Source organism: Trichechus manatus, unplaced genomic scaffold (assembly GCF_000243295.1).
Source record: "Trichechus manatus latirostris isolate Lorelei unplaced genomic scaffold, TriManLat1.0 scaffold00011, whole genome shotgun sequence".
Lineage (NCBI taxonomy): Eukaryota > Metazoa > Chordata > Mammalia > Sirenia > Trichechidae > Trichechus > Trichechus manatus.
In genome coordinates this window covers 6,424,515-6,437,827 of record NW_004443947.1, presented here as the reverse complement: position 1 = coordinate 6,437,827, position 13,313 = coordinate 6,424,515, and the positions used below count along the sequence as shown (strand labels likewise).

At 38.9% G+C, this 13,313-nt stretch overlaps 1 protein-coding gene across 3 annotated transcripts in view; it reads left to right on the top strand.

The window, feature by feature from the left end:
• The window catches only part of CREBRF (CREB3 regulatory factor), a 70,479-nt gene that overhangs the window by 18,247 nt on the left and 38,919 nt on the right, over positions 1-13,313 (top strand). For 2 of the 3 annotated variants that reach the window (XM_023726496.1, XM_023726497.1), the window contains exons 2-4: positions 4,355-4,546; positions 6,757-6,882; positions 8,362-9,448. In XM_023726496.1, the coding sequence (XP_023582264.1) occupies positions 4,538-4,546; positions 6,757-6,882; positions 8,362-9,448 (1,222 nt within the window). In that variant the 5' untranslated portion in view covers positions 4,355-4,537. The remainder of the gene's footprint in view (positions 1-4,354; positions 4,547-6,756; positions 6,883-8,361; positions 9,449-13,313) is intronic. The other variant, XM_023726498.1, reaches the window with a different exon arrangement.

Here is a 13,313-nt window from a genome sequence, read left to right as displayed (position 1 = left end):
CCTATTCTGGAGAATGTTCCGTGTGCATTGGAAAAGAAAGTATACTTGGCTGCTGTTGGGTGGAGTGTTCGGTATATGTCTGTGAGATCAAGCTGGTTGATTGTAGCGTTTAGCTCTTCCGTGTCTCTGTTGAGCTTGTTTCTGGATGTTCTGTCCTTCACCGAAAGTGGTGTGTTGAAGTCTCCTACTACTATTGTGGAGCTGTCTGTATCTCTCATTTCAGTGCTGTTAGATTTTGTTTTATATGTTTTGGAGCCCTGTCATTGGTTACGTAAATATTTATTATAGTTACGTCTTCCTGGTGTATTGACCCTTCAGACTGAGAAGGGGCACAATTTAGGAGCCCTTGAATATTTGTGTGAGCTGCCTAGGGCACCCCAGTCAGCTTTTGGGTTTGGCTTTTACAGTTATAATTAGTGGTTTAAGCTTTTGTAAGAAGTCCTTTGACTATACCTGTTATCTTACTTTACCTGTTGCCTTGCCTAGCATACAAAAAACGACACCAAACCAGTTGTTGTGGAGTCAGTTCAGACTCATGGCAACCCATGTATATCAGAGTAGAACTGTCCTCCGTAGAATTTTCAGTGGCTGTGGTCTTTCAGAAGCAGATCACCAGGCTTTTCTTTCATGGCACCTCTGGGTGGATATAAACCGCCACCCTTTCAGTTAGTAGCCAAGTGCGTAACCATTTGCACCATCCAGGGACTCCTTAGCATGTATAGTAAGCCTCAGTATATGATTAAATGGCAAACATAAAAACCTAGGGTGGCACCTGGTGGAAAGGACTATGAGAGATCGACACTGGTGGTCTTCAGGTGGTGCCATTGCTGCTCATACGTCAATCATTTGCTCCACGTGGCTGCTTCAGAGAGCTAGTTATGTGTTACAGGAGTTCTTTTCCTGTGCTTATGAGCTATTGTTGAATATTTTTGAATGAGCCTAGGTACAGAAAAACTATTGGTAAATATTTCTGATGGACTATAGTCCTCGCTATCTTGAAAAGCCCGCAAAACTTTATTGGGAACTGGTGAGCCAGTGCTATGAATAAAAGCAGTCAATTTAGTCTTTCCCCTAGTTTTTTCAAAGAAGCATTAGTCTTAAGGATAGGAGGTGGAGGATGATTTTATGATCAGATAAGTTTGGGAAATGGGGTATATGTATCCACCTGTTGGTGATTTATAATGCACATCAGTCGTTAAACTTTCCAAGAAGTCCTGAAGAAGAGTTAAAGGAAGTTTAACAGCTTTGTTTAATGTATGTTTTTCAAATTTCACAACCCTTTTGTTTGTTGAATAAACATTCCTTGGAACAAATCTTCCTCAGGTCATACATTGGTTGGGAACTTAGACCATTGTTTTTGATGTACTTTAATATCAAAGCTTTGAGTAAAATGTGGATATTCTCGAGCCCAAAGAAGTATGAAGACGTCCTGAAAATTATTACATACCTTCCTCCTCAGTGCTGTTTGGCCATCTAAGCGTTATTACATATTAGCCATTTGTTGATGGTTCCTTGGCATAGGATGCAGTTTTGTAGCAACATATTGTTATGGAAGATGCTATGTAATGGTAATTTCTGTAGAGGCCTTTATTCTTTTTTTTTTTCCCTTCCACTTTTGACTGGGGCATTTTGTTCTTTATGGTTGTTTCACAATAAATGCTTGGATTGGTACTAAGCATTTCTGGAAAATGAATACAAAATGTTGAGGATGAGAATAGTTTGTTGTGAATTTGGGTTAATTTTAGAGATAGGATGAGTTAATTTATCACTGAAAAGGGGTACCACTGCTTGGGTTAGATTTGCCCCCCCGCCCCATCCTGTTTGCTACTACTTGAGAGACTAGGAGAAGCAACTAAGGACCTTCATTACCCAGGTGAATGAGCTCAGTCCTTTACATGATAGATAACTCTCTTTGAAAGCTGGCATCTTTAAAACTTTCAGCCTTTTGTTTCCAACAGCTGTCACAGATGTTGAGTTTCTGAGCTAGACCAGCTATGGGGTAAAGAAAACATTGGCAGAATATATCTACTGATGATCACGTTTCCAAATCTATTTTATTGCTACATCCTGATTTAATATCTCACTTAATTTTCATAACATCCCTATTACATACTTAAGGGAGAGGAGTTATTCCTCAGATCTGGGAGCTAAGGTACAAATTAAGTAACTTGCTCCAATTCATAAGGCTATTTTGTTTTAATTATGGGATCAAAACTAGAACCCATGTCTCCTATCTCCCAAACAAGTGCTCCTTTTGCATACTATTAACTGAACCCCAAAACCCTCTGCTGTCAAGTTGATTCCCACTCATAGCAACTCCACAAGGTTTCCAGTCTTTGGGGAAGCAGACTGCCACATCTTTTTCCTGCAGAGGTGCTGGTGGTTTTGAACCGCTGATCTTTTGGTTAGTAGAAGAATGCTTTAACCACTGCGCCACCTGGGCTTGTTTTAACCCTAAGTGTTTAAACAGTTTTCACAGTAAATAGCTATATTTGAATGGAAGTCTTATGGCTTAGAAAACTCAGTAGCCATGAGAGAATACTATTGTTTTTTTTCTAGAAATGAAGAAAATGAAGCTTAGAAAGATTGACTTACCCAGTGTTGTGTAACTTGGAAGTGATAGCTATGACTAGAACTTAGCCCCTTCTGTCCGGCGTTGCCCTGCTAAACCAAGCTGTTGGTAGGTGGTGTCTTTAGTAGATGCCAGTAAGTGTATATCAGCTAGAACTTAACTTCAACTCTGTTGCTAGTTGATATCAAACTCTTCTTCCAGATCCAGGTTATAGACCAGAAGTACGCTGGTCCACTTTATTAAATGCATGACTTGAACCAGATACCATTTGGAGGCCTAAGTAATAGGTCAAAAAAAAAGTGACTGACTTTGTTTCTCACAGGAGTCAGAGGAGGAGTTGCGGCTGAGACTGCCTATGAGCAGTAGGACCAAAGCTTGAGTCTACACGAGACGCTGGGCAAGAACTGGCCTTTGGCAGGGGCAGGGATCGGTCCCATTAGTCGGTAGCACTGGATTGAGACGCAGATTTGTTTCTAGGCCCAGGCTGGGCACACGACAGTGTTCCCTAGGCTTGGCCAGTGAGCCCGAAATGACAGCCCACCCAGGGGAGAGCCCAGCAAAGATCCAGGAAACAAAAATTGTAGTCGATTTATTAACCTAATTAAGCAGAACAGTCATCGAGTCCCTTGTTGACTATCTCTTATTTGTTCAGCAAGAGGCCTTTGAAACTGAAATAATGTACCCCTCTAACTCTCTATCCCAGAGAATGTGTTAACCATAGAAGGCAGCTCAGTTTAAACTGGCTATTTCCATCAATTTTAAGAAATGATACTGCATCTAGACTGAATGAGAGCAAGGAGTTCAGTGTAGGGCAGTGGTTCTCAAATGTTATGAAGGATAAAAATCATCTGGAGGGCTTGTTAAAACACAGATTCCTTGGCCCCACCGCTAGAATAGTATTGGGAACATCGAAGTATTTCTGCTTTCATAGGTCTGGGCTAGGGCCCAAGATTTTGCATTTCTAACAAGTTTCCAGGTTGATGGTGGTGGTGGTGGTCCAGAGATCAGACTTTGAGAACCACTGGTCTAGGAAAGAAAGTGGATATAGTTGTTGAGTTCCTCCTGATGAAGGTCTTCACAGAGGAGGGAAAGGGAACTAACACTGAAGTCTCTACTAGGCTAAGTCACTGTGCCTGGTGATTTACAACCACTGTTTGATTTAACTGTTGAAACTACTTTGCAACATAACCCTCATCCCCACTTCCCCCCTCAACATACAGATACTAAAAACTTATTGGACTAATTCTTAGTTCCAGGACAGCTTTTACTTATGACTCAAAGAATAATGTTCACATACGTCATTAAGAATATGATTTTATTTAATGTAGAAAATATGTTACATTCTTTTGCTATCTATTATGTATTCATTACTCTTGTAGATTTATGAGAGATATAAAATCTAGGTTAATTTAGTAGTAATGATTATACAATAAATGGAATTAAACATCAAGACATTATGTTCTGTCCTGCAGAACAGAAAGGAATGAGAACTTTAAGATTATAACATATCTTTCGGATCACAAGAAACATAAGCCTGTGTTAATTTTGTCACAGTGTCTTTTTAAAACATTGCCAATCCAGTGGGTTATTGACCAGCCCTATCTTGGAAATAAACAAGGGGAGGAATGGTGAATTTCAGAATAATAGGAACTAAGACTGACCAAATTCTTGATATTGCAGCCACAAGACTTAACTAAAGTGTTCATTGTTAATGTAGTTTTTGAAAGGTCAACATGTTTTTAACGGAGCTCCGTGAAGTTACTTTGTGGTGTTGTTTGCTAGATTCACACAGAATTATTAAAGAAGAAGCAGAGATTCAAGCAGTTGAATTGAAGGCATTCTGAGGAAACCTGACGTATATTGTGAAAATCATCTTTGATCCCGAAATTAAAAGTAAAGCTGGAAAGGAATTTACAGACTAGAAAAAAAAGTTTGGAATTGGACTCACAGGATCTGGGCTTGGAAATGCCTCAGGTAAGTCATAGAGAGAAGGTACCAAGTTTTGTATTTTCCCACTGTAGAAGGTCAATGCCATTGGTCGGTAAGTTCTCTGACTTTTAATGCAACCTGACATACTACATTTTTAGGGCATTTTATTTCTGATCTCAGCTAGTTTTGAGTACGTGTCCTTCCTATTTCTGTTGCTTTCTGTTTCCTCCTTTGTTGCAGCTTTGAAGTTTAATGAGCTTGACACAGAGAGCATGGTGAATGAAAAGTAGGTAAGAAGGTGGACAGATCTGCTGGATTTCTGGGGCTAAACCAACTCCCCTGAAAATTAATCTGCCACAAAAGTCTTGTTTTTATCTCCTCTGTCTTCTTCCTGTTTTCCAACTCCTCCATTTATGCCAGCTGAACTTAGAAGTAGTTAAGAGGAAATGGTGAGGGACTTAATGTGTGTATGTGTCTCACTCAGTATGTCAGTCTCTGTGTGTGTGTGTACGTATATATTCCACAAAACGTGTAAAAACGATTATATCTATCTTATGGTCGCTATTTTGAATTGGTCAGTTTGGGTTTAAGGCAATCACTGAAACAAGAAATGAAGTGCTGTTAATCCCCACTCTGCATCTCCAGACCCCTTCCCTTCTCTCTTCAGTGGTTAGCTCATACCTCTCCCTCTTTGTTTTCAGTGCTGAGGAGAGACCTGGAAATGAGAGGGCAGAGACTCTTAGGTAGCTTCATGTAGGGCCATCCAGAGCTAGTTCTTGGACACAGGAAATCAGTAATCTGCTGGGACTGACTATCTTGTGACTCGAGGAAGACAGCAGAGCAAAGAAAGGAGATTTGCTTGGTGACATTAGACAGACCAGAGGCCTACTTTCGCCACAGTCCCTGTGCCAAATGGACTGCATATTCCCTTTTAGAATTCTTCCCTCACGACTGCCCCCTCCAAGGTTTTGTTTGCCATTCATTGAATACTTGAATTTAAGGTTATAAAACACTTAACCTGCCTCATGCTAAATTTCTGTTGGAAGAAAAATTCTGCAGTCCGGAGGGTTGGGGAAAAGAAGAGAAAGGAAAGGATAGGATATGGAAGATGAATGAAGAAAAGCATAATGCGAAAGGCAAAGCTGTGGTAGGTGGAAGATATACAAATAGAGAAGTGTAAAAAAATAAAAAAGAAAAATATAAATAAGTACGTAGTCTTTCGTTTCTGCAGAAACTTGCAGAAGAAGAACAGAAAGGCAAAGAGAAATTTTATTCTTTCATATTCTCTTCCTTCATCCAAGTTAGATTGCAAAGGGAGGCCTTCCTGTTGTTTGAGCCACTTCAGGGGTGTGACCCTGACTTGACTCTGGAGTAAGTTGTACAGATGTTGAAATGGCAAGAGGGGACAGAGAGAAGACAAGAAGGAGCATTAACTCTTGGTGCTGAGTCTTTTTTTCTTGATTTTACTTTTTATAGAATAGATTTGTATCCTTTTCAGAGTTAAGTCTGCTGAACTCATGCCCATGTTATTGGTCTCACCTGGGAGATTTAGGGGTATTTTTCTGATCCAGTCTTCATCACATTCGTGGAGGCATTTGTTGGACTTTTACCCATTGCTGTTGAGTCGATTCCGACTCATAGAAACTCTATAGGACAGAGTAGAACTGCCCCGTAGTGTTTCCAAGGAGAGGCTAGTGGATTTGAACTGCCGACCTTTTGGTCAGCAGCTGTAGCTGTTAACCACTGTGCCACCAGGGCTCCTTACCAGAGACGCCCAAATTGTCTTCCACCTTGTTTAGGGAAGTAAGACAGTGGACTCTCCTTAGTTATAGAATGAGACTGATTTGCTACCTCTGCAGACCCCAGGGAATGGCACAAATTCTCCACATTATAGAACAGAGAGCATCAATAAGAGAACAATTTGAAGAAATGTTATAGAGCTAAATAAAAGTACTCTTAGGTGCTGTGTTTTGCCACTGTGGCTAAATAAGCTTTAGTTTTTAGAAGTTAGGTGTTATTAACTAATGCTACTCTGTATCTCTACTTCTGGTTTTAATGCATCTTTGTTATTTTCCTAATAGAAGTCCACAGTTCAATGCTAGTTAAAGCTCTTATGTACTAAATAGTAGAAAAAATACAGAATTGTTCTCTGAAAATAATAAGTTACTTTGTGGGGGTTGAAGGCAGGGTTCATGTGCAGTAAAATTGGTCTTCAGTTAGTCTAACTTTCTAAAATTAAAATGACTCTGTTGTAGCCTAGTGTAAGCGGAATGGATCCGCCTTTCGGGGATGCCTTTCGAAGCCACACCTTTTCAGAACAAACTCTGATGAGCACAGATCTTTTAGCAAATAGTTCAGATCCAGATTTCATGTATGAACTGGTAAGTAACATTTCCTTGGATTCTGCTTTAGTTGATTTGAGGTAAAAGTTGCATGGTAGGTTTTTTTAATGTGTAGATGTCTGAAAAGAAAAATGGGTGTGATTAAATTAAGTTTCATTCTTGTGATAATTCCAGTGATTTTAGAAGAATGTATGAACTCATTGAAAATAACAAGAGAAAAAGTTATCTAGTATCTTGAAGTCTAGTTTCTGATGAGGAGAACGGGAAGCCATCTGATTTATATGCCTAACTGCTGAATGACTTTTCAGCTGGAAAATTAAGGAATGATAACACTGTACAAGTCTAGGGAATATGACATTCTTCAGTAGTCAAGGGTATGATATAGAGAATGTCAGACAAAAATAGCAATTCCAAGCAATATCTAAACATAATTACCACTTATTCTTGAGGTAATAGATACTTAAAATTCCTTAGAAAATTTTTTAAAATAAATTTGAATTATATATTTCCTAAGCAACACGGAAGTATATAAAAACTGGAAAACTGGCTTGCACAAACCTGTAAATTTATTAAAAACTATTGAATTGTGTGTAATTTTATACAATTTTATGTAAAGTGTGTATCAGTAAAGCTATTAAAACTTGCAGACACACACATGCAAGCAAACTGGAAAACTGAAAACGTCCTTATTGCCTTCCTGAGTTTTCACTTTCCAGACCCTCTCCTGAAATTTAGCTACTGCTGACAGAGTTTTTTCTATGCAGTAGAAACATATGGATAAGCTTTTTAATTGGATGACACATTCATAGGTATAATATTCTGTAACTTGCTATTTTTAACATAAAAATATATGGTGGACATCCTTCCATGCTAGTATGTTAGAGCTCTACTGCATTCTTTCTAATAGCTGCACAGTCTTACTGACATTTTAAAGTCCCATCTCTAAAATGGATGAGGTTATTTTACTCTCCATACCCAAGAGTTATTTAAGGTCTTAGAAAAGATCTTATCCTTCTGTGGCTGAATTCCAACTCTTGGATTACTCTTTGCCTATATGTTCAAGTTTCCAGTTAAGAAGACAGATTTTTCTGTAATGAAGGTAATGTCTTCATTATTTGCTTCATAACTGAAGCTTGTTTCTAAGGAGATCACAGAATCCTAAGTAAAAAATCAGGAAATACAGACTTTTTTTCAGGAAGAGTGTTTATACTAAAGATCAAGAATTCTTGTTATTTGGACCATACTTAAGCTTTAAAGAAGGATGACTTTTAAAATTCTAGTGTCAAGAGTCTCTCAAGGGACATATTTTCCTTTTTTTATTTTTCTTGCCCAAAGGAATAATATTATGTGGAATGATACATATAGAATGGTAAAAATATTTAAGTAGCCTTTACCTTAAAACAGACCAGGAGTTGAGTATTGATTTCTCAATTTGATAGATAGAAGTGAAGATGGAGGTGAATATTTCCTTCCTGTAATATGGTGTGTGATTTTTTTTTTTTTTTAATCCTTTCTCAGGATAGAGAAATGAACTACCAACAGAATCCTAGAGATAGTTTTCTTTCTCTGGAGGACTGCAAAGACATTGAAAATCTGGAGTCTTTCACAGATGTCCTGGATAATGAGGGTGCTTTAACCTCAAACTGGGAACAGTGGGATACATACTGTGAAGACTTAACAAAGTACACCAAACTAGCCAGCTGTGACATCTGGGGAACAAAAGAAGTGGATTACTTGGGTCTTGATGACTTTTCTAGCCCTTACCAAGATGAAGAAGTAATCAGTAAAACTCCAACTTTGGCCCAACTTAATAGTGAGGACTCTCAGTCTGTTTCTGATTCCCTTTATTACCCTGAATCTCTTTTCAGTGTCAAACAAAATCCCTTCCCGTCTTCATTCCCTGGTAAAAAGATCACAAGCAGAGCAGCTGCCCCTGTGTGTTCTTCTAAGACTCTTCAGGCTGAGGTCCCTTTGTCAGACTGTGTCCAAAAAGCAAGTAAACCCACTTCAAGCACACAAATCATGGTGAAGACCAATGTATATCATAATGAAAAGGTAAACTTTCATGTTGAATGTAAAGACTATGTAAAAAAGGCAAAGGTAAAGATCAACCCAGTGCAGCAGACCCGGCCCTTGTTGAGCCAGGTTCACACCGATGCAGCAAAGGAGAATACCTGCTACTGTGGTGCAGTAGCAAAGAGACAGGAGAAGAAAGGGATGGAGCCTCTGCAGGGTCATGCCACTCCCGCTTTGCCTTTCAAAGAAACCCAGGAACTATTACTCAGCCCCGTGCCCCAGGATGGTCCTGGGTCAATTGCTGCAGGTGAGAGTAGCAGCCTTTCTGCCAGCACATTGGTCTCAGATTCATCCCAGAAAAAGGAAGAGCACAATTACTCTCTCTTTGTTTCCGACAACATGGGTGAACAACCAACAAAATGCAGCCCTGAAGAGGACGAGGAGGACGAGGAGGACGTCGATGATGAGGACCATGATGAAGGGTTTGGCAGTGAGCATGAGTTGTCTGAAAACGAGGAGGAGGAAGAGGAGGAGGAGGATTATGAAGATGACAAGGACGATGATATTAGTGACACTTTCTCTGAACCAGGTTTGTAATACTTGAAGGCTTGCCAAACTGACCTTTCTATTAATATTTTTAAATAGAAAGCTTTGCTCTGGGTGATTTTTTTTTGTCTTAATGTGGGGGTTAATTGACTTAATATCTTAGCTTGGATATTTAATGGCTTTTTTTTTTCATTCCTATTCAAATAGCTCTTAAATAATCACTTTTGTTTGTATAGTGGTGTATGTGCTGATTCTTTGAGGGCCATTCTTAGCTTATCTTACGTGAAGTGATTTGTCACTCTTGACCAGCTGTTTGCCAGCACATTGGTCTCAGAGTCATCCCAGAATTTACTGGTTTTAAAAAATACTGTTAATGCCTGTGTCCCTCTGTTACAGTTAAGTCAGGAGTACCTAGAATGGTGAACCAAGTGACGATTGTTTTTATTACTCATGCCTACAACCAACAAAGCCTACTTAATGAATAATGTAAAGGAGAGCTTTTTCTTTGTTTCTACCTCATCTTTCATTTGCACAGTATTTTCCCATTCAAGAAAAATACATGCTATAATTTAATGAGCACAAAGGAGACTCTGCTTTATTTTTATACAGCACATATAAATAAGAGGGACAGAAAGTGAAACCTGTGGAGAACTGATTCACCTCAGCATCTACGTGCTTGGACTCTTGCCATTGTTGACTCGTGCAGTTTGTTTATAAAAATGGCATTGCCAAGTGGTATAGTTAAAAATGCACAAAGAAGTGAAGATTTTCAGATTTTAGCAAAAGTTGTTTTCTTCAAAAATAATGTTGGTGCTAATAATTCTGCATAAAAACCTGAGTTATTAAAAAGAAACTTTATAAGTTGTCAGAGAGAGCCCTTTTGTTATAATGATGATCGCTGGAATTTCAGGCAGTATAAACATTGATATTTAATTTCCTGAAAGGTTTTTAAGGCACAGTAGCTATATTGTAGCCAGTGAAGCACTATTATTGCTGAAAGACTTTTTGTTTTTGGTGAAATCTTTCTACTCTAAATGCTTAGATTTATATATTTGACACAAGTTGTTCGATTTAGGTAGAGTTTCAAGTAAGCAAAAGGTATTTTAAGTTCAATGTGGAAGCAAAAGGCTTATGCCTTTTCTTTGGTTTACTTTAGAACTCTGTATGGTCTAGATAGAAATATCTTTTTCACTTATCAGCGTGAAAAAAAATTGTCTCAGCAAATTAATAAAACCTCCTTCATGGAAAGTTGTCATGTAGCTAGTGGTAAGTTTTGTAGCTCCCTCCCACAGGATCATAGTGCTGTCCCTGAGTGGTCCTTAAAGTCTAGCGAATCAGCCCTATTGCTTTGAGTCCCATATTTAGAGTTAGTGTAGGAGGGTAGGGGAAGGGCGAGACAAAGAGAGGATGGGTAATAACTAAGGGAAACGGAAAATGTAGGGAACGAACTGTCTTTACCAGCTGGTGTTTAAAGGAATATATAAGTCAGAGTCAATAAACCCTACCATCTCCAAAGCAAGCAAGGACTTCTGGTTGTATTTTTGCTTTTCATTGACTTTTTTCCACTTTAAATTCATCCTTGACCTTTTGACTTGGTTCACCTGGATAAACGTGTTGAGAGGTGAGTAGGTTCCTGAAGAGTTCATGCAGTAAATCCACCTCCATTTCTATTTTCTTAGCCTTTTGATCCTCACTAGGAAGAGTGAGCCAGTGTTGTAGTTGGTGTTGCCCTGTCATTCCACATGTTCTTACCTTGTCCTTCATAGAAGAATCCTCGTTTGTGATCTCGTTGATTGGTCTTAAGCAACCAGGCAATGACTTTGTGACAGAAATGCATTAGTTAGCACTTGTCAGGGTCTAGTTCTTTTCTTAGCCCCATCTACCAATGCTAAATGTTCAGATGGCATTTCATTCACTCATTTCTAGTTGACTCGAAGGGAAACCCATTTGGTCAGTATTACTTGGACTAGTGTTACAGATGCTAACGAATGGCATGCTTTAACCACAAAATCGACACAGTTGTGTGATATTATTTGGGCTTTATTCACATTTGCTAATGAAAACTTCCCCACCTCTTAGAAGAAAGAGCTAAACAAGTGACTTTGGTGATGCAAAAGTGAATTATTGGTATGAGGCAGGAAGAAATTCTTTGAAGCAGAAAAGTGGGGATAGTTATGTTTTCTTCAGCGTGCTAGTTTTAGGGTGAGTTGATTGGTTTCATTTGTAGGGGGCAGTTTACAAAGGGCTTTTTGTGATGACTGGCTCCCTTGATGCTGCTTCTTGGCAGATGGCTACAACAGTGCCTGAGTTTACAAAGTTCCAGGAAAGGTGTAAAATGGAGCTTCAGTCCCTGTTCTGGACTGGCTCCCAGGTTTTAATAGAGCTCATTCTGTGCATAGGCTACGACAGTTTGGGGTCATGGAATTACATGGTCTGGGGGTAAGAATTGGACCCCTGTAATGAGGGTTTAATCTGTAATCCTCACTAAACATTTTCACAATTGACTTTACCAGATTAGTAACAGTGGTCAGTACTAACCAAAGATGTGTACTTGGAATTTTAAGCAGCACATATGTCCTTTTTCCTTAGTTTTCATAATCATGCCAGGAAGGAGCAAGTTAGATCAGCATGGCGCTTCATCAGATGAAAAGCTGAGGGAAATGGCTTCATGGGAAATGTTGCATTAACAAAGTTGATCATTGATTTTTAAAAAAAAATTTGAGTGCCTACTTCTCAGTCAGGCATTGCGCATATTAGGTATTGGCTATACAGAGATGAGCAAAACAGACATGATTCTTGTCCTTATGGAACTTACAGCTTAGTGGGTTTATTTACTGCTATGACTTCTCAAGAGTTTTGATATGTTTATGTGCACTGTGACTTGATAAGAGAGGGACACTAGATGAGAGTTTCTTAAAACTTAGGTGCCCACAGAACTCATTTGAGGGTGAAAGCTTATCTCATGGCAACAATATTCTCCAGAACATACTTCGAGAAGTATTTCATTACCTTAAATGCTAGACCAGTGATATGGGAATATATTTTTTCTTCATTCTACTTGATCACGGGAGTCTCTGTGTGGAAAAGTGGGTGTCTTTAGCTAACGATCCATAGTTTGTGTGTGGGATAGCAATTTATGGTGTATGCTGTTAGAAAATGTTAACTGTATTAGGTCAAAGAAAATTGATGGCCCTTACATACTTTGTTGGAAATAAAGCTGAATGTATATAAGAAAGTAAAGCTGGTAATTAATTTGGGTGGAAAAGAGGAAATATGACTATTTGAACTTAATATAGGCTATATGCAAATAAGAAAAATTTCATTTAGACCATTTAACTTGGCAGGCACAGGAAAAGTGGGAAACCCATTGGCACTAGGGTCACAAGACTTCTTGAGCCATGAGGGCTGAATCAGTCCTAGCTCTGCCAGATCACTTAAACTCTACATGAGTATGTTTCTTTGTCTAAATGGGGTTAATAACCTCTTCCTCACTAGCTTGTTACAAGTCTCAAATGAAACATGTGGGTACAGTAAGTGAAGGGGACAGTGTTTTGCCAGAAATCCAGGCCATGTGAGGAGAAGCAAAGTTAGTTGCCAGCTAAGGAAGCATATCAGTAAAATCTGGGAAGATGGCTTGCCTGAGAAGGCTATATATAAAATTTTTTTCTTATGGTTTGGGTTGGTAGACTTAAATGAGAACTTCAATTCTTGACATTAGCAGGAGGGTGGGAGTGTTTTGATTGGCATATCTGCCTATGTTGAGGAGTACCGAGCTCAACTAGGGTAATCTCTGCAGGCCTAATGTTTGCTTGGCCCAGTGGAGCAAGGATCTTTTTTTTTTTTTTCAATTGATGTAATTAAATGAAGTTTGCATTTCAAGTTAGTCTCCCATATAGAATTTTTTTTTT